At 43.9% G+C, this 24,040-nt stretch overlaps 1 protein-coding gene across 3 annotated transcripts in view; it reads right to left on the bottom strand.

The window, feature by feature from the left end:
* SPRED1 (sprouty related EVH1 domain containing 1) overlaps positions 1-24,040 on the bottom strand; it is a 119,805-nt gene that overhangs the window by 60,020 nt on the left and 35,745 nt on the right. For 2 of the 3 annotated variants that reach the window (XM_075927035.1, XM_075927036.1), the window contains exon 2: positions 475-649. In XM_075927035.1, coding sequence (XP_075783150.1) covers positions 475-649 — 175 coding nt within the window. Of the gene's footprint in view, positions 1-474; positions 650-13,304; positions 13,416-24,040 lie in introns of those variants that run through there. The other variant, XM_006132697.4, reaches the window with a different exon arrangement.

Here is a 24,040-nt window from a genome sequence, read left to right as displayed (position 1 = left end):
GTTGGGGAGGTGGACATTGTCATCTGCACTCTGGGGGATGCAGCCTAACCCTTGGTCCCCTGGCTCATGATACTCTAACACAGGCAGCCTGGACCCTTCCAAGGAGAACTTCAAGGCCAGGTTGAACAGGTGCTGCATCATCATGGAGTGTGCATTTAGCTGCTTAAAGGGGAGGTTCAGGAGTCTCCTCACCCAGCTGGACCTCAGCAAGATCAACATCCCCTTTGTGGTGGTGGCTTGCTATGTGCTCCACAACCTTTGTGAGGACAAGGGGGAGACTTTCTTGCCAGGGTTGGGGACAGAGACTGAATAGCTGGCCAGAGCATACAAGCAGCTGGACACCAGCACTATTTGGCATGCACATCAAGGGATTGTGCTCATCAGGGAGGTCTTGAGGGGAGAGTTTCAGCCAAGGCCACGTGTGAGACTTTTAGACTATCAAGTTATACACGTATTAATAATGTAAGTTGTTACCGTTTTATCCCTGAGTCGTTCTCCGTGGATAAGAAAATCAGAACAGCTGTTTTCTTCCTGTTGAATATCTTTGAAGACTGTGACACAGCTTAGTCCACCTCCACCAAGTGGTAACCATCCACCACTTGAGTCATCCCGGGTCATCACCACAGCTCGTACTCGTGCATAACTATTACTGAAAGAGATGTAACACGAACAAATTAGTTTTTCCCATAAACACAAAATGGCTAAGCATCCAGTCTTATTTGAAAAACCAAGACCATTAATAAAAATAAATGGCTCTAAAGTGCTTGCTGCATTCACAACAGTCAACAAAAAAGAGAGCAGAAGCTACATCCTGAAAACCTGCCCAATACTGAACTTTTTTATATGCTTTTATTTTAAATCTAATTATTTAAATCTTGTTTTGCATGCATCTTCTTTTTCTTGGGCACTTTCAATATAACTTATTGTCATGGTAAATATCTGGTGATCAGAGGCATTAGGGATGAAATCTTACCAACCAACATTAATGGTCAGTAAAGATATGAAAGGATTTAGAAACTATACATTTAATGGTCCAACTATATCTGAGAAGAATCAGATTCTGACTGAAGAAAACTATCGTATATACTTGAACATAAACTTGTTCATTTATAAGCCAACCTTATAGAGAACTTAGAGAAAAAATGGTTTTAAAAAAAATCCAGTGACCCATTTGTAAGCCAACTCCAGTGTACAGACTTCCAGTCTCAGCTCATCAGCGTCAGCACGGGCTGAGGGACATGCAGTATACAGGCATGGAGCTTTACAGCTCCCACTGGCTGCTGTTCACTGTTCCCAGCCAATGGGACCCGAAAGGCCCCATGCCTGAATGTCCCTTCAACTCTGCAAGCAAATAAATCTCCCAGCGCGCCAGCGGCTTACCCTAACAGGTTAGAGCCAAAGTATGCTGATCCCTATAGTAGATGTAGTTCAGGACTCGCTTCTTTAAAAAAAAAAAAAAAAGTGCTAAAAGTTTATTTTTATTTTAATTGTATCTACATGAGATTTGACCCTTCCACTTCACAAAGTGCTAGACTTTAAAAGACAATAAAAAATACAATGAACGATAGTACTAGGACACTGGTGTCAGTCTGCTACTGAGCAATTTGAGCTCATCATGCATGTTGACCCCCTGGACCTCCTAAGTGTCTGCAAATATAATGTGCAGAATTGAAATCATTAATAACATTTAAATACCCTGTTATCATCCCAGATGTGCCAATCTGCAGGGCTTCTTCGAAATAAACAACGAACAATTATAATCTGACAGGTGGCATTCCTCTATAAAGTTCTATGGAATCCACAAATTACAGTATTTTCTAAGATTTTTGCACTAGAATTTTAAAACAAGCAACACTGAAATAAGAATACCGTCTCCTTATATGCAGCATTTAAGCTTAGAGCTGTTGAATATGCACAAGCAAACAATAATTGTGCTGCTACTCGTGAATTCTGCATCCATGAGAAGTAATAGAATGGCGAAAAAATAAAGCAACACTAAAAGACATGCCAAGAGGCAAGAAAAAATGTCCAACAAGGTGTGCTTCATTTCCTGAGCTGGAGAAAGAGCTCAATGATTGGGTGTCGACAAAATGGGTACCTTCTCACTAAAACTCAGAACAGTAAACTTCAGTGACTGTGAGCTAACAGGTTCTGTGCCTGAAGACATGCCACATGAATAAAATGTCCCAGCACGCCAGCAATTTGCCCTGCTCCCACTGGAAATTGAAGTTTGCTGACCCCTCCCCTCATGGAAAAATGCAAGTAACACTGCCTAGTTCATAAGCCGACACACACGCTTCACAAGATTTTTTCCCCCCAAAAAAAGTCAGCTTATGAATGAATATATATGGTTATTATGAAGTGAATCTGGTTTCCACCATCAGTTGTACAGAAAGGTAAACAAGTGAGAAAGGGCTTGATCCTTCTTCGAATGAGGCATGAGCAGGACCATGTCCTAACCTAGGAAACCTGGTGTTTTTCCTCCCACTTTGCTTTACAAACAATATGTTTTCATGAATCCCACAAGTTATGTTCTATAAGCAACAAACAGCATAGGGCCCTAAAAAATAAAGAAAAAAATCGTAATTGACAATAGATATTTTTGCTGAACTATGCAATTTCCATGAACACCTAAAATTACTCGTTGCTAAAATTGCATTTTTAAGAGTACTAAACTTTTTTTAGGACCATTTGCTCTCAACTTTTCTATTTGATACATGATGAAATGTACTTTAACTTTACATTTTGCATAGGCTTTTTAAGAAGTGTAATACAGAGAAATGTTTACAAATAATTTAAAAGAATACTATATTAATTATTCAAACATCTCGGCCAACTTGTTTTGTTTTTTAAAAAATAGGGATGTAAGCGACCACTTGTTTCCTCCCCTCCGCTGCTGGTTGCTTCCAGGGCTCACTCTACATGAAGGGGGCGGGGCTGTTGTTACCTCTCATCTGCCACTTTGAAGAAATGTCTGCAAGGAGGCGCATCAAGGACCCTGAGGTGAGAGCGGGGGGAACGGGACATTGGTCCCGGGGGCGAGTGGGGGGGTAGGGCAGGATTGGGAAGACTGGATCGTTAGTGGGCAGGCTAGTCCGGAGGGGCTGGACCGGTGGGAGCGCGTGGGAGAAGGGCAGGATGGGGGGGGAGGGAGGGCTGGACCATTGGGGGGGGGCGGGATGGTCCGGGGGGCAGGGGCTAGACCGTTGGGAGTGAGTGGGGGGAGGGCAGGACTGTAAGGGGATGAAGGAAGTGGGGCTGGACAATCCTGCAGGGAGTGAGTGAGAAATGAAGCCCATAGCGGGGGAGGGGGGGGGATCTCCTTTGGAGGGGCACTGACCCAAGGGGCAGCACTGGATGATGCTGGGTGGGTAAGAAATTAATCCAAGGCCAGGGGGATCCCTCAAATCTGGGCACTGGTCCTGGGTTTGATACTGGATGATCCTGGGGGGAAGGGGTGTGTGAGAGAGATGCAATCCATGGGAAGGGCAGCTGGTCAAGGGAGTGGTATTGGAGGAGGGACTATAGAAGTGCCAGCAGGCTCAAATAGTTGACTCATAGTTTCATCAAAAAAGATGGGAGAAGCGTTTGAGGTGTCACCTTGAAATCTCTCCGATTCAGTAGGGCTGGCCCTACTGATTGAGGCATCCCTATACTCAGCTCTTGGATGAGAATTTGCAGACCCAGCATGCCTGTCCCTACCAAAAAAACATTAGCTTCTACAAGGATAATTAGCAAAAATACCATCTGATAGGAAGCAAAACATTGCACTATTGAAGAGGGGCCTCCATATGTTTCCAGCAACGGTGAGAAAATAAGCCATGGTGATTTGGGGGCTCTCCCTTCCACTGTGCTTTTAATGACTCATGACATGGGAAGAAAACAGAGACATAGTTTCTATTGTGCCTTTTGTATCTAAGTTTGCCAAGTCAAATAGCTCTGATTCCCAACATTGCAATGCCTCTTTTTTGAGTCAGAGACTTTGCTTTATGAAGCAGTAGAAAAGCATGGGGGTCTGCCATAATGACCAGATGTCAGGCACTGGCAGCTGCGGTGTGACTGGAAGCTGTCAGGCCCAGCTTCTGTTTTTCTAAATTTTGTTCCTTCGGTTTCCTGGGCAATGCCGGGTAAGTCCAGCTAGTTACTACATAAAATACAAAGTCTATAGTATTCACTTTATATTATTTTTTATTACAAATATTTGCACTGTAATAAGGAGAAACAAAAGACTTTTTCTCCCCCAGTTTCCTTCATACAAGCACTGAATGCAATCTCTGTACTGTGAAAGTGCATTGGGGGAAGGAGGGTTTAGTAGGGATGTGAATGTGTACCTGGGTACACAGTTAACCGACGAGCGCACAGTTACAAGTGCGGGGAGGGAAGAAGGGGAGAGGTGGGAGCCGGTGCACACTGGGAGCCAGCTTTTAAGCCAGCTCCCACCGAGGTGCCTGCCTCCCCGCCTACGCTTCTACTTCCCACAGAGATAGCAGCGTAGGGAGGTGGGGGAGAGGTGGGAGCCAGCTTTCAGGCCAATTCCCTGTGCATGCTGACTCCCTGCGAGCACGGACTCCCCACCTTTTCCCCTGCAAGTGAACGTGTAACAACTGAACATTTCAGCGGTTACACATCTATACAAATAAATGCATTTTAACATCTCTGTAAATGGAAACAAACTTTTCTGTCTTAGTGACTGGCTGAACAAGAAGTAGGATTGAGGGGACATGTAGACACTAATGTTTTATTTTTGAGAACAGTTAAAAGAACCTCCCCCCAATCTATATTTGTAAGGTGCTCTGCAATAACCAAAAGGTTAAACTTACAGTATCTTCTGAAAATACAGCAGAGATGCCTCATGAATTCTCATGCCATTAGAGTTATTGTTCCCTAAAATCTCTAACACTTCATATGTTCATGTGGCCTAGAACTTTATCTACATTTGGGAATTTTGGGTATAAATTTCTACTGGGTGCTACCAAGGATTATATAGACAAGACTTCAAGATCCTTCAAAATTTAATCTTCACTCTTAGATGTAGCATGTCCCACTCATATCCCTTTTCATACAAGAATCAAGAAGTGTACGCATAGGTGTCCCCATTCCTATGGGTCACCCTCAGCTGGGACTGACTCTTCTCCTCATACACTGATCAGATCCAGCAGCTCCATGGTGCTCCAAGCAGGGGAGCATTTGGAGGGATGGCTAGGCATGAGTACCTGGGAAGACACCATGAGACCACTGCATACTGAGCCAGCACATGGCAGGGTGTCTGTGGGGGGGTGGGGGGGGGGAGGGGGGGGAGGAGGAGAGAGAACAAAAGGCTTTTTTCATCAACAAAACTTGCCAGTGTAGACCAAGTCTCAGTCTCACAAGAGCCATCACAAACAGCTAAACAGCAGTAGCAGCATTACCAAGTCTTTTCTAAAACTCCCTAATGTGACCCTAGAGTCAAAGATCAGTTTACATAAATTATGAATATACAAATTACAACTACAAGGACATGGAAGCCGTAGGTAAGAGGATAAGAATGCAGTTATCCGAGATAAACACTGAAGTACTGTTTGTGAATTAAACAGGAAGATTCATCTTGAGAGTACAACTACACTCCCTTGGTACTAATTTAAAAGATACTAGTTTCACACACAGTAGAACAGGTTTCTCTCTCTAATCTGCAACTTATCTGCGGTATCCCCATTAAACTGGAAACAAAAATCAGTTTTAGTTCACCATATCAGAAACTCATAAAATGTCTTGAGTTCTCACTTGATAAAAGATCTATGAGATGTGATTACAAAGTAGCTTCCTTCATTAGTAATATAGATCTCGGAAATTATATATGAAACAAGAGATAGCAGGGAATAATTAGCACGTCAAATGTAACTATTAGTGGGCAATAAAACATGCAGATATAAATCTGATCAAACCTTTTAATTTCCATTAATATATACAACTAGAATTCACCCACAATACAACAAATTAAAAAAATGTTTGTTTTGGATATTATGTAAATATTATTATGGTAATAGCCCAAAGTGGAGTCATGGTCCAAATGTAAAGGGTGCTCTTCAAACATAGAAAAGAGGAATCCTTGCCCTCAAGAGCTGTGGGATGCTAGACCAGCCTCTGGCGCATGGACTGGCTCCCACCCGTTGCCTTGCACCACTGCGTCTGTGGCACAGGCAGCAGCACGGGGTGGCAAGTGGCTCCCCTGTGTGCTCTTTATTTAAAACTTAGACTGGCGGGCTGGGACTGAGCCAGCCTGCCAGACCAAGTTTTAAATGCAGAGCTTGTTGGGGGCGAGGGGAAAGAGAGGGCAGGGGGGAAGGAGTGGGTGTTGCGTTTAACCAGGACAGTTAACGATAAGCAAATCACTTCTCAGTTACACACAGCCAATAAGCCACTAATATCCCTAATAGTTAACATAGTACAAGATGAATTTCTGTAACTCAACGGTTGGCATATTATGGCAAAGAAAGTTGTTATTGGCTAAGCGTTCAATTTGTCAGGGAAAAGTCAATTCGTGCAATGGATTGTCGAACCGATGATGCTTTTTCACTATGGTGGAAGAGGAGAGAAAAGAAGCTTTTATAACACAAAAGTATGTGCCAACTACAGGACTGCCATACAGAAACATTCTACATTCTCTAGATTGGAAGCTCAGAGTGAGCTCTTCCTGGATCCACACTCTCTACACCTCAGGTTGGTGTTTTATAATCCTATTAGTTTTTTGGTGTTCTATTGGGGGGAGAGCAATTTAAAATACTCTTGTTTGCTCTTTGGGAGGGACTGTTAGAGCTATTCTTCTGTCTCTTTACAGTACCGGATATCCAAATCAGGATAGCACTTTGACTGCCAACAGATAGGACAGGGGAGCCTTTATGTATTTTAGAAAAGTGCATCTGGCTGTCCACGAGTCTGTTTGTTCAAAAACTTATCCTGAACAGTAAGAACTAATACTACCAAATTTGGTATGCAGCTTCCTCTTATTCTGACTTAAAGCAAGGTCAGGGTTTGGTTGTGCCAGGAAAACAGGAAGACCCTGGAATGGGACTATTTTCCATAGCATGGAAAGTGAGGGGTCTGCTGTTTGGACAGATGTGGTATTGAGTGACACCACTGGGGCAATGAGCACAGGTAAGAACTATAGGGTACATCTAAACTACATGCCTCCGTCGACGGAGGCATGTAGATTTGTGTATTCGAAAAAGGGAAATGAAGCCGCGATTAAAATAATCGCGGCTTCATTTAAATTTACATGGCTGCCACGCTGAGCCGACAAACAGCTGATCAGCTGTTTGTCGGCTCCGCGCGCTAGTCTGGATGCTCCCCTGTCGAAATGAAAGCCTTTTATCGACATCCCCTGTAAGCCTCATCCTACAAGGCATAAGGGGGATGTCGATAAAAGGCTTTCAGGTCGGCGCGGCACATCCAGACTAGCGCGCGGCCATGTAAATTTAAATGAAACCGCGATTATTTAAATCACGGCTTCATTTCCCTTTGCCTATCAGTCTAATCTACATGCCTCCATCGACGGAGGCATGTAGTCTAGACACACCCATACTTCAGAGTGTCACTATTCTGCAAGGTGACAAGAGTGGCAAGGTGGGACTGGGACTCACCATCTTCCTTGCCACCAGACTGGGTAAGTAGCCCTCCTGCCCTTGGCCACAGTGCTGGCCAAAGGAAGAGAGCAAAGGCCCCAAGCTGGATAGGGAAGGGAGAAAGGACCCTGGACTGGACTGGACGGGGAATTTAAAGTGTGCGGAGGGGAGAGAAAAGGCCCATACCAATTAGGAAGGAGAGTCGGGAGGTTGGGGGAAAGGAGGGAGAGAAGGCTCTGTAAGTTGGGATCGGAGGGGGGGAGAGAGGGGAGTGAGTGAAAGTTTGCCAGATGGAATCTCCCTGCCCTGGACCCCTCCTCATCCTCTAACCCTCAATATCGCACTCCCCCACACCTCCAGCCTCCTACCCTTCTCCTGTACTTCCTGTCCTGTCCTGACTCCTGCACCCCCAAGACTGCCAGCTCCCTGCTCTGAAGGACCTGAGCGATGCTGGGTATGTTTCTAATTACATACACATTAGAAGACAAGATAAAAAAGTTGTTGTTTATATAAAGAGTATCATATTAAAACCAAAATCTAATCAGGCAAATCTACTGCTTAGGTTAGGTGAAGAGCTGTACTTGCAACAAGGGTTGTAAAAATTAATTAAAAAAATAACAGTAACCACTAAAAATCATAGCAGTTACACGGTTACATGTGCTGCAGACTTTGAGGTATAAAGCTTGTTAACCACCTTGCAGGGAGCCAGCATGTAATTTATGGCGAGGGGCCGGGTTGGGCCTGCCACAGACAGGGGCAGTTCCAGTGGACCCAGAGCAGTCCCCTGTCTGTGGCTGGTGAGGAACTGCTCCAACCCTTTCTGGTTAACCAGTTAACCATTTGTATCCCTACTTGTTATAGTGTGTTGGTCCTTTGGGCACATGTGTGGAATGGGATGTTTGCTTTGGGTATGAAAACCTTTTAAAATAAAGTTTTGGAGTGGCAGACTTCAGATAAAAGACATGACTTAAGTCCTAAAGGAGATGTTGCTTAGATGAGCAAATAGAATGTGTCAGAATAGCTGCATTTTCCCAAAATCCTTTTTTTGGCCTAGCTATGTTGGTTACCTATGTGATTTCCTCCCTCACTGCACAGACACACATTCCTAATTGACAAAGGTATCCTCAGTAATTTTTAAGTGTAAATGTAGCCTGAAAAAAGTCATGTGACTGCAGGATGAAAACAAGATGTCTGCTATAAAAGAGGGAACCTACTCTCAGGTAAGGGAGAGGTCAGGAGTCTTGGCAATCCTGAGGACATTGGGTACTTTGGATGGCAACCAGCTGTGGGAAATGGAGTACATGAGCCAAACCAAATCCAAGTATTGTTAAAAGAAAATACAAAAAGAAACCTAAGGTCTGGTTAGAATTAGGGATGTAAGCGACTAGTGATGCAATCTGCCGCTCCCTCCTCCTCCCCCGCCCTTGCTGCCTCTATCTGAGACAGGCAGCAAAGGGGGTGAGGGCAGGAGAGGTAGAGGCACAGCAAGAAATGGTGCAAGCGGGGACTGAAGCAGTCTCCGCTCACACCGATTCTGCTGCAAATCTTCTTTTGAAAGAGCCTTGGCAGGGTGCTTGTACATTTCAAAAGCAGAAGCCCAGCAGGGAGTGCTTCTGATGTGCCTCTACCTCCCTGCTGGCCCCCTGCTCCCTGCAGGCTTTTGTTTTCTGAAATGTACAAGAGCCCCAATGGGGCTCTTGTACATTTCAAAAGCAGAATTGCAGCAGAACCGGCAGGAGAAGAGATTGCTTTAGTCCTTACTTGTGCCTCTACTCCCCTGCCTTCCGTGGACACAGTGCTGGGAGGGACCAGCTTTTAAGCTCAGGCGTCCCCCCCCCCCAAGTCACGAGTCCCCTGCTAACCCCGAAGGGCTTCTTTTTGAAATGTACAAGAGCCCACTGGGGTCAGGTGCCACAGGGACCACATGGCCTGCGCTCCCTGTTGGGCTTCCGTTTTTGAACTGTAGCAAGAACCTGGTAGAGCTCTTGCTACAGTTCAAAGGCAGAGGAGCCCTTATCAATTAACTGAATAGTCAATGGAAATCCCACCGACTATTCAATTAGTTAACCTAAATTTAACATCCCTAGTTAGGATAAAAAGCCTAAAAGGAAGGCCAGATGATAAGAACAGGACATACCTCCAAAAGGTTGTAAAATGAAACACTCAAAATTAGGAAATGTCATAATTAAGGTAAGTCACATAACCTAATTCAGCTACCCTGTTTCAATTCAGTTTTTAATCACACATTCCCCCCCCCCACAAAACCTGTCTCATTTAGTTACTGAACATTTATACTCCACAGTCAATATGTTGCTCCAGTCCTTATTTAAAAACACCACTCAAACCTACCATTGAATAAAAAGTTATTTATTTTTCAGAGCTGTTTATATGGTACTCTCACCACCAGTTAACTTATCCTTACAACATCCCTGTAAGATTAGGTAGTATTATCCCCATTTAACATATGGAGAATTGAAGCACAAAGAGATTAAGGCCAAAATTCTCAATACTCTCCACTAAATTTGGATGTGTAGCTTGGAACATCCAGGGCCTGATTTTTCAGAATAGTTTGTATATTTTACATATTCAATGCAGAACTCCCATTTACTTAGTTACAAGTTTTGGTATAAGACTTAAGAAGAAAAAGCAAAAAACTGAAAAACAAAATTCTATAATGAGGAACATGAGCATACAAAATATTTTTTCACAACCAGCTGAGCTGTTGTAATTAAACTTTAAAAAACTAAACTAAAATAAAAAACCTGAGGCAGACACCCTGAATGGAAAAACTTCAACTCAAACAAGTTAAATCCGCCAAAATTTCAAGCAACTAAGAGAACATGGTCTGTAATTCTACTGGTGGAGAAAAGAACAAAATTCAGAAAACTTAGTGCCATCTTTGCCTCTAACATGATCTACCTGTTTGTCTGATCCTTACTTTGTGTGCCATATCAAGTAAAAATTGTATATTTTAGGAACAGAAACCGTATTGCCACTTACGAGGTGCATCTTCCATAAGAATGCTTGGAAAAAGACAAGAAGACTCAAAAGACCTTTTAGAAGACCTTTTAAATAACAACAGCACTAGAATAATTTTATATTGTGTCTAGCAGCAAAATCAAGTCTGAAAACAACAGCCAATTCACCAGGCATAAGATATGTAGATGTATGTATCCAAAGGCAGATTTAAGTGACTCTAGATGACCAGACACTTAAAAAATATAGCCAGACAATACCCTGCCTCTAAAACAAACAAAAACAAACCAAAAAACCCACATCTGCAACATTTTATAAAATAATGTAAAAATAAAGTTTGGCAGTGGCTTTTGTTTTCTCTGAAATAGCATTGGCTATTAATAGTTATAATAAAATATTGGCTTAATAAACAATTTTCAGTTAGTATTTGCTAAGTTTTGCAAATTTGCAGTTCTCTCTTTTCTCAAGGCCAGATTTTGCCATCGTGTGTGCGTGCGTGCACGCACGCACGAGTGTGCGCTCCCTCCTATCACTTTAGTAACTGGATACCATCAGACTATGTGAGAGCAGCAAGACCTCTAAGACAAAATAAGGTACTATACTCATGGTTATGGATGACAGAAAAATAACACTCAATGTGCACACATTTGGAACTGCTAATTAATTGTTGATCAAAAAAATGAAATTTGATTACCTAAAATAAGAAGACTACAGTACATTTTTTATGTGGAAATATGGTTGATAAGAAATCAGATCGTACGCCACTCACTGAAGTTTTCAAACAAATTACTTTCATGTCTTCTCCCTTGTTGCCCCCTTCGCTTCAGGAAAAACTCACTGTAAACATCCACAAAGCTAATTTATGATGATCCTTCAGAGGCCTCCTTTGCTGTGATGCCTTAAAAAAAATCCGTCCCCACACGGCAATGGTTAGAAGTGTCCAATCTGCTGAGATCACTCCCTTTCATGACAACCAGTATTGTTTTACTGTTTCTTTGTACTCCTCCGTCTGTAGACATGTTGTCTCATCTTTTGCTTAGATACTACACTTCCTTTTGTTCGGTCTTTGCACAGCAGCTAGTATAAGGGGGTTTCCAGCACTATGGTAACACTACTACTAACAACATTCCAGATCCATCCTTAGCATGGGTTGTAAAGCTCTAAAGCCAGCAATACCTAGGGCTGTGGTCTCCAAACTTTCTACGCCCAAGATCACTTTTTAAATGTCAGAACAAGCCAAGATCTACCGCCTCATTCTTCCCCCAAGACCCCACCCCTTCCTTGAAGCCCCACCCTATCTGTCCTCCTCCTCTCCATCACTTGCTATCCCCACCCCTTCTACACTCTCAGGGTACAGCTACACTGCTGCTTTTTTCCCTGATTCTTTTGTAGGAAGAGGTTTTTCCAACATTTGGCCTGTCTAGACTGGACCAAATGTCAGAAAAAACCCTTCTTTCGGAAGCCCCTTTATCCCTCGTGGAACAAGGAATACAGGGGTTAGAAGAACACATCCCTGGATGCAGAAGAGTTTTTCCGGGATACTTCTGGAATCCACACAGATTCGCAGTGTGTGGATGGTGCAGAAGTGTTGTGGCAGATGATGGAGGATGTGGGAGTGCAGGAGTTTGGGGATATGAGAGGCTCAGGACGTGGGGGGTGCAGGAGTGTTATGATGCTGTGACCAGATGGGGGCTTGGCTCCAATTGGGGGTTTGTTGGCCAGGCTTAATTTTTAAATAAAATATGTCAAACACAAAAAGTTCCACCATTGTCTTTATTTATGAGAAGGGTGGGGAACCTGTTTTGAGTCAGGGGTCACTGACCCACAGAAAAGTAGTTGGAGCCACACAAGTGAGATGCAAAAAAATAACTCCTCCAAACCCCTACCCTCTAAGCCTCAGTAATGTGGCCCCAACTGTGCTGGTGGGAGCAGGGGACATGGTACTGGGGAAGGGTGCTAGCGGGTGCTCCCCCAACCCCAGGCCAATTAGGGCGCTGCGCGCTACTCGCAGATCAGGGGCAGAGCGGAGAAGGCTTCGGGCGCTCCCCCGCTCCCTTAATTGGCCTGGGGGTGGGGAAGCACGTGAAGCCTGCCCTGCCAGGAACACGTGGTGCTTTGAAACGCCGTGCGCTGCTCACAAGGCAGGTGAGAGGGCAGAGGAGGCTTTGCGTGCTCCCCTGACCCCATGCCAATCAGGGCCTGGGGTTGGGGGAGCTGCGAGAAGCTTCCTTCGTTCTGCCCCGGCCCTGCAAGGAGCCCGTGGCACTTCCAAGTGCCACGGGCTCCTCGTAGGGCAGGAGTAGGCTTCCCTCACTCCCCCATCCCAAGGCCCGGATTGGCCTGGGGGTCGAGGAGCGTGCCAAGCCTCTTCCAGGACATGGGTGCCTAGTGGGAAGGGGAGGGAAAAGGGGCTCCCCTACCCCCAGACCAATCATGGCCTGGGGGTGGATTAGCCCTGCTCCTTCCCATTTAGGCCCGCCCCTTCTGGGGTGACCTGGGGCTACTTCAACATTTTTTGAAGTGACCCCCAGGCAAAAATTATTGCCCACCCCCGAGTTAGAGGCTGCCCAACTGCAGAACCACTGACAAAGTCCACCACACTTTTCTCCCTAAGGGAAAATGGCAGTCCAGCCTTCAATCCTTTTACTACATCTACATTCATTAAGCTTATTCTTAACTCAAATGGGTCGGAATTAAAGTAGTTAGATACTACCTTTAATTTAAACCTACCTTTCCACTTCTATATCGGTTTACAAAATCCATATAATTCTTTGTTTCTCTTCCCACATGGGTTGGGTGAGAAATGCAGGCAGAATCACATCAAATCAAGTAGTCCTGAGCAAATATATAAGTAATGCTAAGTAAAACAGAGAAGAATTTTAATTTTTTTAGAAATGTCAGTGTCAATCTTTAAATAGGCTATTAACGTAGTATATAAGTAATATAATAGACTATAAAAGCATGCTGAACAAAAATGTATATGGTATTGTAGCACTGATAGTACTATTACAGCAAAGTTTGTGTCAACATTTGCATTATAAAGTTTGACTTCTAAAAAGATGTAACTTGGTTATATAAATTTACTCCTAAAATGAAACTCCATATTTAAGAATTAGCTAAAACTATTTTTCAAAAAAGGAATCACTGTCATTTTGCGTATTTCTCTTAGTGAATACCAGTAACTTTTAGGGCTGTCAAATTATTAAAAATTAATGATGAATTGAGAGATAAAAAAATCTTGATTAATCACAGTTTCAGTTGCACTGTTAAACAGAATGCCATATTATTTATCTATGTTTGGGTGTTTTTTACATTTTCAGTTATTACACGGGATACCCCCCCATCAGCTGGGAGAGATTTGCTGCTCTGTCCTCAGCAGGGAACTGCTGCTGTCGCTGAGGGAGAAGTGCTCCTCCCCATACCAGGTAACTCCATGCGTGAATACCGAGCCGCTGGCTGGGCAACGCTCATTAAGCAGCTGCAGGGCTGTAGTGCTGTGCAGCTTAGAGGGAACACTGATTATAGGGTGAAAAACTACAGATAGGATGCCATAAATTTAACCAAACTTGTATGTCTTAGCGATTGGCTGAACAAGAAGTAGGACACTGGACTTATCAGCTCTAAGTTTGACATATCTTATTTTTGAGTGTAATTATGAAACAAAAACAAATTTACACATGTAAGTTCTACTTTCCACAGTGAAGAGATTGCACTACAGGTTGGCACTCCCTGGTCTGGCATCGTCAGGACTGACCAGTCCCAAACAAGAGAATTTTCTGGACCGAGGAGGTTCCTCTACCATCTGCACCAAGGCCGCTGGCTCCCAGGCTCTGGCTCCCTCTATCCACCTTCCCAAATTGCCTGTCCACCCTATTGCCACCACAGCCCCCACCCCCCTAGTTACACATTGCCACAGTTCCCCAACTCCACGTTGCTGCAGGCAGTCAAACTTCTTCATCTGCCCAGCTCCGTGCTGCTGCGGGTAGCCACAGTTCCCCTGCCCGGCACTGCCACAAACTGCTAGGGTTCTTCGGCCCAGACCCAGCACTTTTTTGCAGGGGTCTGGCCCCAATGGCCCTGGCCCTCCTACCATTAGGCTCACAGGCTCCCTGGTCAAGGAGCATCCATGGTCCGACTTTAGCACAGATGTTGTAAGACTAGAAAGTGCCGGTTTTCAGAAGTTCAATCTGTACCTGAATGAGGTGAATTAAAAAATACTATTCTGTTTACCTTTATTACCATGAAAATATTTGTAATAGAAAATAACGTGACTACTGTCCACTTAATATTCTATGCAGTAACTAAAAATCAATATTTGAAAATAAATACCAATTTTAATTCCACCACTTGATGATAAAGAGTAGCTACACAATAATAAGGTTGCAAGGCTCCCTATACAGATTCGCGTTAGCTGTTCAGCTATTTTCATAATTGCGTAACTTTCAGTAGAGGGGCTATAATGAGGCATACATACTAATGAAAGGAAATTTCACAGGCTTCTAGGTTAGTAGTCCTTAAAAGAAGAAGGAAGTGTAGGATGCAGGATTATTTTCCATTTGGTCACTGGTAAGAATCCAGATAAAGTCAGAAGTGCTCAGAAATGTGATTTTTTTTTAAAGTAACCTATGTGTAACAATCCCAGTTTTAATTAGCACTGTTCTTGGCAGTCTCAAATGCCAGTGATTGAAAGGAAATGGTGACAACTGTGCTATGAATACTCCCTCTAATTCAGAGAATTGAGGAACAGTAGCAGGATATCATAAGGAGAGCCTTTGACAGCCATCACTTCATTTTAACTCCTGTTTGATTAGGCAACTTTCTTCCTAACTACTGACAAGCTGTTATTTCACAAGGACCAAGTTCTGGAAATAAGGTGTGTGCATCCATGAAAAAAAACATACAACAAAGCAGAAAATATGTCTGAGAGAGAAAATAGCTCCCCAAAGAAAGTACTGCACAATTAATTGGGCACTTTTGCACAACTAATGAGGAAGTTCTCGACTTTTTATGTTGATGTTTGACTGCTGCTAGACTGTGTGTTCCAGCAACAAATAATGTTCCATTAAAACTAATGTATTTGAATTAAGAACAAAGATAATATCCACAAAGCTTCAATGTATTGTTCTGAATGGCATGCATACAATATTAGTGAGTGTAATTATCCAGCATGTTTTAAAAAAGCATACCAACTGTAATAGGGACCCACTGTATTGTGTATACACTTTTACATATCCTTATTTTGAGAACAGTGAAGGGTTACAGAAATCATTAGATGGTTTCTTATGCTTTCATCTTGCTGCTCCCTCTATGGACTTTGTTTTTTTAAAACAAAGATAGGGTGAAATTAGCTGAAAGAAGTTCTAAGAGGAACTTAAAAGGAAACAAGTTGAGGCTACAACAGGATCAAGCAGTCTGCTCCAGGAAGTGGGCTCGGCCTGAGAGAATGCAAACTCCACATAAGGTAGCTGCTTTGCTCAGTAGGTAGATGTATCCAAATTAGCAAGGGCCATCCAATGAAGAGGTGAAACCTCCTCTACAGTTAAGAGATCTGTTTATTGTAAGAAGAAGTAGGAAGTTACTTGCTGCAACTCCACTATTAAAATACTAGCTGAAGTTACCCAGTGTTGCTCGGGAAACCGGAGGAATAGAACGTAGAAAAACAGTAGTCCATTATCTTTTTCTGAATGGTAGAAAAGTTGCACTGATTTCTATAGGGATTAAAATATAGGTCCGCGTCACGGCCGGGGGGGGGGGGAGGTTACACGCGGGAGGGGCGCCCCAGCTCACACCCAGGGCAAGGAGGCAAGGGGGGGGGTGCCCGAGCAGTTATGTGCATGGGGGTCAGGGCACTGTGTGCTGGCGCAGGAGAGAGAAAGAGGGTCGCTTATGTAACCTTGTGGGCGGGAGGGGTGAGTCCCGGATGGCGCTGGGGGCCACAGGCGGTGGGCATGGGATCTAGGGTGGGCGGGGTAGCCCTTGCAGCGCAGTGCGGTGGGTTGCCTTTTGATTTTTACAGCTTGAGTTCGGGCCCAATAGGGTCCAAAAGTACCTTAAAACCTTTTTCTGGAGGAAAGGTTACCCCATGCAAAGTTTGGTTGTGGTAGCTTTTATAATGCCCGAGTTATTAGCAAGCAAGCAAGCAAGCAAGCAAGCAAGCAAGCAAGCAAGCAAGCAAGCAGTCTCCTTTATATGTTAGATAATACAATAATTAAATTTAAAAATTCCTAAATGGTAACTACTTCCTGCCAACTTTTGAAGAAAATCAAATCACTGAGCGGGTGTAAAGGTAAGCACCTAAAAATGAGGTTAGCACCTCAACAACTCCTGAGGTGCTAAGAGAATATTTTATTCTTTTTAGTTTATTCAATTTGTCCTAGTTCAGCAGCTCATGTAAAATTAAAAACAAAACACAACAAAACCAAACACACACATCTGGGAACTGAAAAAGCAGAAAAGCTCATCTTCATCTTCCAATATAAGAACAAAATCTAGGGGTGACAGAATGAGCTTTAAAACTCTGAAGAACAAAGTAATCAGAAATGAGTTCAATTCACTAACTACAGAGAATACTTTGTTTAGGAGATCAGATAGCTTTAGATGCAAAATATATTTTGATAATTTCTTAGGTAGCCACACATTTAAGGCTGTTTAATTTATGTAAAAAATCCTGGTTTGGTGAATTAATTCAGTTTGAATTTACATCCAACTATAACTTGACAAAAGTCACAAGTAAAAAGAAATCATTTCTCATTTTTCTCACTTACAAATGCATCCATTCTCCATTTTCTAAAAAACAAATGCAAAAATTAAAAATGTTAATGTTAATCTATAAATAAATCTATATATTGCTTAAATAAGTATGTATACATATAGTGCATTCCCCTTAGCTCACAAGAAATAGCAGCACATTTAGTGGAAAGGCTATATTTAGTTTCAAATCAACATATTTTATTGGTTACCTACAAAACAAATAAAAAAATAGTTGCTTACTGCTGTCTGACACACATTGCTCATGTCCATTCAAAGTAAGCATATGCACACCATCTGCACAGTCCCTCAGTGGTACCTGTCAGGTTGACCATGGAGCCCCTGCAGTTGTGCCTTCATGGTGGCACAGATACATACAGATACCCACCGACCTGCCATCTCTTCAGTTCCTTCTTATTAGATACTCAGACAGACCGGAGGTGGATGGGGCTTGGCATGGACATGAATAACATCTCAAAGAACAATTTAGAGAGGTAGGTAACCATTGTTTCTTCTTTCAGAGCTTCCTCATTTTGATTCCAAGCAGATAACTCCCAAGACTTATCTAGGAAGTGGGTGGAATTGCTGACTGTAGAACCGCGCTGCCAAAAACTTCATCATTTCTGGCCTGCTGCATAATGGTGTAGCATGATGGAAAGTTGCGGATGAATGACCTTGTCACTACTCTGCGGATGTCTTGGATAGGAACTTGTGCCAGGAACACCACTGGGTGTATTCCAAGAATTAAAATTATAGCAACTAAGGATTACCTACTGGTTGGCAATCCAAAGCTGGAGTCCTCCAGCCTCATAGAATATACCTGCCTAATGAAGAGGTCCAGTTTCTTTGCCTCCTGGAATGTAAGTGTCAGTCCCAGTTGTCCCTGTCTTTCCTTTTGGTTGACAGTTTCCACCATGAAGGTGCCTGCCTGAGGGCAAGAGTGAACAGGTAACCATATCATTTTGAAGGCACAAAATACTTCTTTTCCACCCCTTTTGCAGTGGGGTAGGGAAGAGAAGTGGGTCTTTGCCACAGTCCTTCAGTAGTGTTGCGAATGGTCATAATGAAAGGCAAAGGACCTTCGGGCACCAAAAATGTCGATCCGAAAGGTTTGTCTCCTCAGACATCTCTTCTGCCTTTATGACCAAATTTTGAGCCACCCTTCTAATCCACATCTTAGATGTGACTACTGCTACTTCACCAGGGAAGGAGGAGAAGGAAGATGCCCACAGGAGCCCTGTGTCTTCCTGCGGCTCTGGTTTGTGGTGATCCCTCCATTCTGAAAAGCCCTGTATGGTACCAGGAGCTGACGTGATCTTTGGGCCCAGACTGGTCTCAGTACCAGCTGCAATGCCACATTCCACTGCAGGCTTGGTATCAGTGTACATGCCCATCTTTTGTCCTTGTCGAGGTTTCTGGCCCACAGATGTTGATAAAGGGGCCCATGTCTCCAAAAACATTCACAAGTATATGGACACCAGTTCTTGTGCTTGGTGGTAGGTCCATGCATGCCAGAAGGGGCACTGAGCCATGCCTGCCATGACAACACAAGTAATGGCTGCTCCTCTTCTTGTTTGAAGTATGCTGAGAGCAGTGACATCTTCACCTAGAGGCATACAACTCTGCCTCTGAATGTTATGAAGACTGACACTTATGACCAAGGTAGTATAGAATGAAACAGTGCCAGGGAGCAATGCTGCATCATTGCCAGCTTGCTCCTAGAGGACATGGTGCATCTTTGCAGCACTGATACACATGTGGGGGACTGTGCTGTCACCACTATGAGGTCCCTACACACCTTAACAGCGTCTCCTCCTGAGGCACCAGGAAGTCCACTAGAATTAGACTCAACAGACCTCACTGAGGCCAGAATTGAAGATGCCAGCTGGATCGGAGCTGGAGCAAGGTGTCACAGCATGGCTGGTGCCTCCACATTCCACTGCTTTAATAGGAGAGTAACTTCTGTCTTCTTTCTTTTGGGTGGCAATGACAAATGGGAGCAGTACCTAATACTCAAACTGGAGGTGATCTTCAGGGCCAGGGAAGGGCAATACTGAAGGTCCCAGGAGACCGAGTCCTTTCTCAGCACCACGGTCTCTTACTGAAGCTAGCACATTCTGCAACCAAGTGCTGGGTTTGGGAACTGGATGCTGCCTGTGCCAGCTGGGGATGAAGGACTCCAATAGTAGTTTCAGTCTAAAGTCCCTCTCCTTTTTCTTTCTTGGACAGAAGCCACTATAGCAGTGATGAACAATATGTGGCCCATCAGGGTAATTAATTGCGGGCTACAAGACATTTTGCTGATGTTGACAGTTGCATTTGCTGGCACATGCAAGCACCACCTTCCGCAACTCCCAGTCACCATGGTTCACCATTCCCGGCTAATGGGCGTTATGGAAGTGGTGCCTACAGGCAAAGGGACTGCAAAGACGTGGTGGCCACCACTTCCAGCAACTCCCATTGGCTGGGAACTGCAAACCATGGCCACTGGGAGCTATGGAGGGCAGTGCCAGCAGACCAGTTAGTATCAGCAAAATGTCACATGGCTGACAACCAGATTATCCTGATGAGCCCACCACTGATCTACAGTTTTTGCACTTCTCAGTGTGATGTACTTCCCGAAACACTTTAAACAGGAGTCGTGTGGATCTCCCTTTGATACAGGTAGGACCTGCACAGCATGAACCCATGACTAGGTTCATGGGAGAGGAAACATGGTACTGGGAACCCCAAACTGTTCTGCCTGCTTCAGGGTGGGGTTTTTTATGTTTTGTTAAGTTTAGAGCATCTCTCCCCCAATCCCTAACCCTAAAGTAAACCAGGCATGGAATTTTCAGCAATATCCATATCTAGAACACCTTGTAAGAGGAGATATATAAGTGAACAGGGAATGTTTAGACAGATGCAATCAGGTCATTTCTCTTTAATTCTGGGTTTGGTTGAACTCTTCTGTGCTGAGTTATGTCCTCCCTGTAACTTTTAAACTGAATCAGGGAAGCAGTTCTGTGTTTTTGATCTGCCTTTTTTCCCCCAGTTGCTCTAACAGCTAGTAACCAATGATGCTTTACCAAATATATCTTTGTTTGATTAATAAATTCACTTTTTAAGACTGTGATCTGATTCCACTGTCCTAGAAGGCAGGAGGTTCTGTGTGCCTGAGACTGAAGGTCAGGGTATGTCTACACTACCCTCCTAGTTCGAACTAGGAGGGTAATGTAGGCATACCGCACTTGCAAATGAAGCCCGGGATTTGAATTTCCCGGGCTTCATTTGCATAAGCGGGGAGCCGCCATTTTTAAAACCCCGCTGGTTCGAACCCCATGCAGTGCGGCTACACAGGGCACGAACTAGGTAGTTCGGAACGAGGTGTACCGGTAGTTCGGAATAGGAAGCCTAGTCCGAACTACCTAGTTCGAGCCCAGTGTAGCCGCGCTGCATGGGGTTCGAACCAGCGGGGTTTTAAAAATGGCGGCTCCCCGCTTATGCAAATGAAGCCCGGGAAATTCAAATCCCGGGCTTCATTTTCAAGTGCGGTATGCCTACATTACCCCGCTAGTTCGAACTAGCGGGGTAGTGTAGACATACCCTCAGCTATTAAAAACATATACAGTAAAACTCCGATGGTCCGGCATCTGACGGTCCAGCACTCCTGACGGTCCGGCACCATCAGGAACCCGGAATTGCTCCGGGTAGCCGGACCATTGGAGCTGCTCTGCCCCCAGCTTCCCCGATTCAGCCGCTGCTAAAACTGACCAGCGCTGAATCCGGGAAGCAGGGGGCAGAACAGCTGGAGTGCTGCCGGGTAGGTCCAGTAGCCCTGCCCCTCGGGGCTGCAGGACCAACCCAGCAGCACTCCAGCTGTCCTGGATTCAGCCGCTGCTGAAATTGACCAGCGGCTGACTTCAGGAAGCCCGAGACAGAGCTGCTCTGCCCCAGCTTCCTGGAATCAGCCGCTGCTGGTCAGTTTCAGCAGCAGCTGACTTGGGTACACCTGGGACAGAGCAGCTGGGGTGCTGCTGGGTTGGTCTTGCGGCGCCAAGGGTCGGCGCTACCGGACCAACCCGGCAGCACTCCAGCTGCTCTGCTGCAGGTGTCCCCGATTCAGCCGCTGCTGAAACTGACCAGCAGCGGCTGAATCAGGGATGCCTGGGGCAGAGCCGGACTATTGGAAAGGGGGGCTATGAGGGGGTCTGGGGTAGCATCCTCCCACCCCACCCCAGATCCCCTCATAGCCCCCCCCTTCTGATAGTCCAGCATATCTGATAATCCGGCACCCCCTGGGTCCTAAAGGTGCCGGATTATCGGAAGTTTACTGTAGTTTGTTTTCAGAGTCTCTCCTGAGAAAGCATTACAGAACTTGGGGTTAACGCACAACAAGAAATTCCCACGTGCATCTTTCTGGGCTCTCAAGAGTTTTTTGTATTTAGGTGGTGGTAGTGTATCACCCAGATCAGGAAATTTGTGACCTAGATGAGTTCTTTTTTTTTTTTTTTTTTTTTTAAACAAAAGCCTTTACTGCCAGGGTATTTGAAGGTCTTGCGTGGGCCCCCAGCTTCTACACTCGAAGTAGGAGTGTGGAGAACAGCCTTGACATAGACCAATCAGTAACTTTAATATCTCCAAAGATACTGTAACAAATTATAAAACCATCAATTTGTGAGCATCTGATAATAGAGTAATCAGGAACATCCACCATGAATGTGTCAAGAATAAGTCATCCTGAACCAACCTAATTTTCACGTTTGTCAAAGTTACTGGCTTAGTGAATATGGAAGACGTTATAGAATTTTGATTTTAAGTTAAGGCTTTTGATACAGTCCCATACATTATAATAAATAAATTAGGGAAATGTGGTTTTGATGAATACAACAAGGTGGATGTACAACTTGTTGAAAGGCCATACTCAAAGAGTGGTTATTAACAGCTTGCTGTCAAATTGGGAGGATGTATCTAATTCCTGAAAGAGGTCTGAGAGTCTTGAAATTATTCATTATTTTCATTAGTAACTTGAATAAATGAGGGGCAAGTATGCTTAAATTTTGTTGATGACAGAAAGCTGCAAGGAGAGTATTGCAAACACTTTGAAGAACAGGACTAGATGAAAAATTAACTTTGACAAATTAGAGAATTTTTGAAGTCAACAAGATAAAAGTCAATAAAGACAAATGCAAAGTACTTCACATAGGAAGGAAAAAAATCAGATGCGCAACTACAAAATGGGAATACATGGTTAGACAACAGTAATGAAAAAATATCTGGGGACTGCAACAGATCATAAATTGAATACAGGTCAGCAATGTGACTTGCAGTTGCAAAAAAAAAAAAAAAAAAAAAAAGGCTAACATTCTTTTAATATCACAAGAAAGGCATGGGAGGTATCTGTCCTGCTTCACTCTGCATTAGAGAGGCCTCAGGTGGAGTCATCATCATCATCAACCATGGGCTCAACGCTCATTGGTGTCCAATGCCTCCCTCACTATTTCCTTCCATCTTTCCCTGTCCAGTGCAGAGTAGCTAGTTTCTGTAGACTAGCTCTGCACTCATCTACTATATCATCTACCCATTCTCTGTGGAGTCTGCCTCTCCTATTCGGACCATCCATTGTGCCGAATACCAAGGTCTTACCTTATCGCTTGTCATTCATTCTGCAGATACGCCCGATTAAATGTAACTTCCATTGTATAACCTTCTGCAGTAGGTTCTCTTTTGGCTATATCTGCCTATATAATTTCTCGTTGGTGACCTGCATCCATCCTACTCTCACAATCTTTCTATAACTCCTCCTCTTGAACGCAAATATCCTTCTCTTCGAGTCTTTCGTTATCACCCATGACTTACAAAATGCTGCTAAATACACACGTTTTCAAGACGCTCAGCTTCATTCCTAAACTAATCACTTTACTTTTCCAGATCTTATCCATTGCTTTCAAACTCGCTCTTGCTTTTGCTATTCTAGTCGCTATTTCCTTCTTCCAGTCTAGATCATATGTCATATTGCTCCCCAAATATGTGAACTTCTCTACTTTCTCTAATTTGACCCCATCTACACTGATCTTCCTTCCTAGTTCCTTAACTCCAAATACCAGTCTTCGTTTTATCGATATTCATGATCAATCCACACCGCTTACCTTCCTCATTTAGTACCTGCACCATTCTCGCTAACTTCTCTTCATCTTCCTTGACAAATACATCACCCACGAACCTCAAGTTGTTAATTCTCATCCGGTGCACAGTGTACCTCTTCCTTGATCTTGCCCATCGCTCTCTCTAGGTGTGTGATGACAATACTCGGCAATATCAGATCTCCTTGTCTAGTACCTCTACTCATTTTAAACCAACTTCCTAACTCTCCGCATGTTCTCACCACTGCCTCTGAATTATCGCTGATATCCTTCAACAACTGTATCAGTCTACAATCCACTCTGTATGACTCCAATACCGCTCAAGTCACTTTCTGATCTATACTGTCAAGTGCCTTCTGAAAATTGACGAAGCAATTGTAGATGTTCTTGTTCTTTTGCCGAGCCTTCTCCACTATCAATCTTAGTGCCAATATCTGCTGTATGGTACTTCTATCTTTCCTGAATCCTGCTTGCTCATCCACTAGATGTTCTTCTATCATCAGCACCTTGCCAAGATGACTCGTTAAGGCAATCGTTCTGTAGTTCTTGCACTCCAACTTTCTTGTGTATTGTTACTAGCACAGATTTTATCTATTC

This window comes from Pelodiscus sinensis, chromosome 4 (assembly GCF_049634645.1).
Source record: "Pelodiscus sinensis isolate JC-2024 chromosome 4, ASM4963464v1, whole genome shotgun sequence".
Classification (NCBI taxonomy): domain Eukaryota; kingdom Metazoa; phylum Chordata; order Testudines; family Trionychidae; genus Pelodiscus; species Pelodiscus sinensis.
Note: the sequence above shows the minus strand (reverse complement) of the source record. Positions and strands in the feature narration are given on the sequence as shown.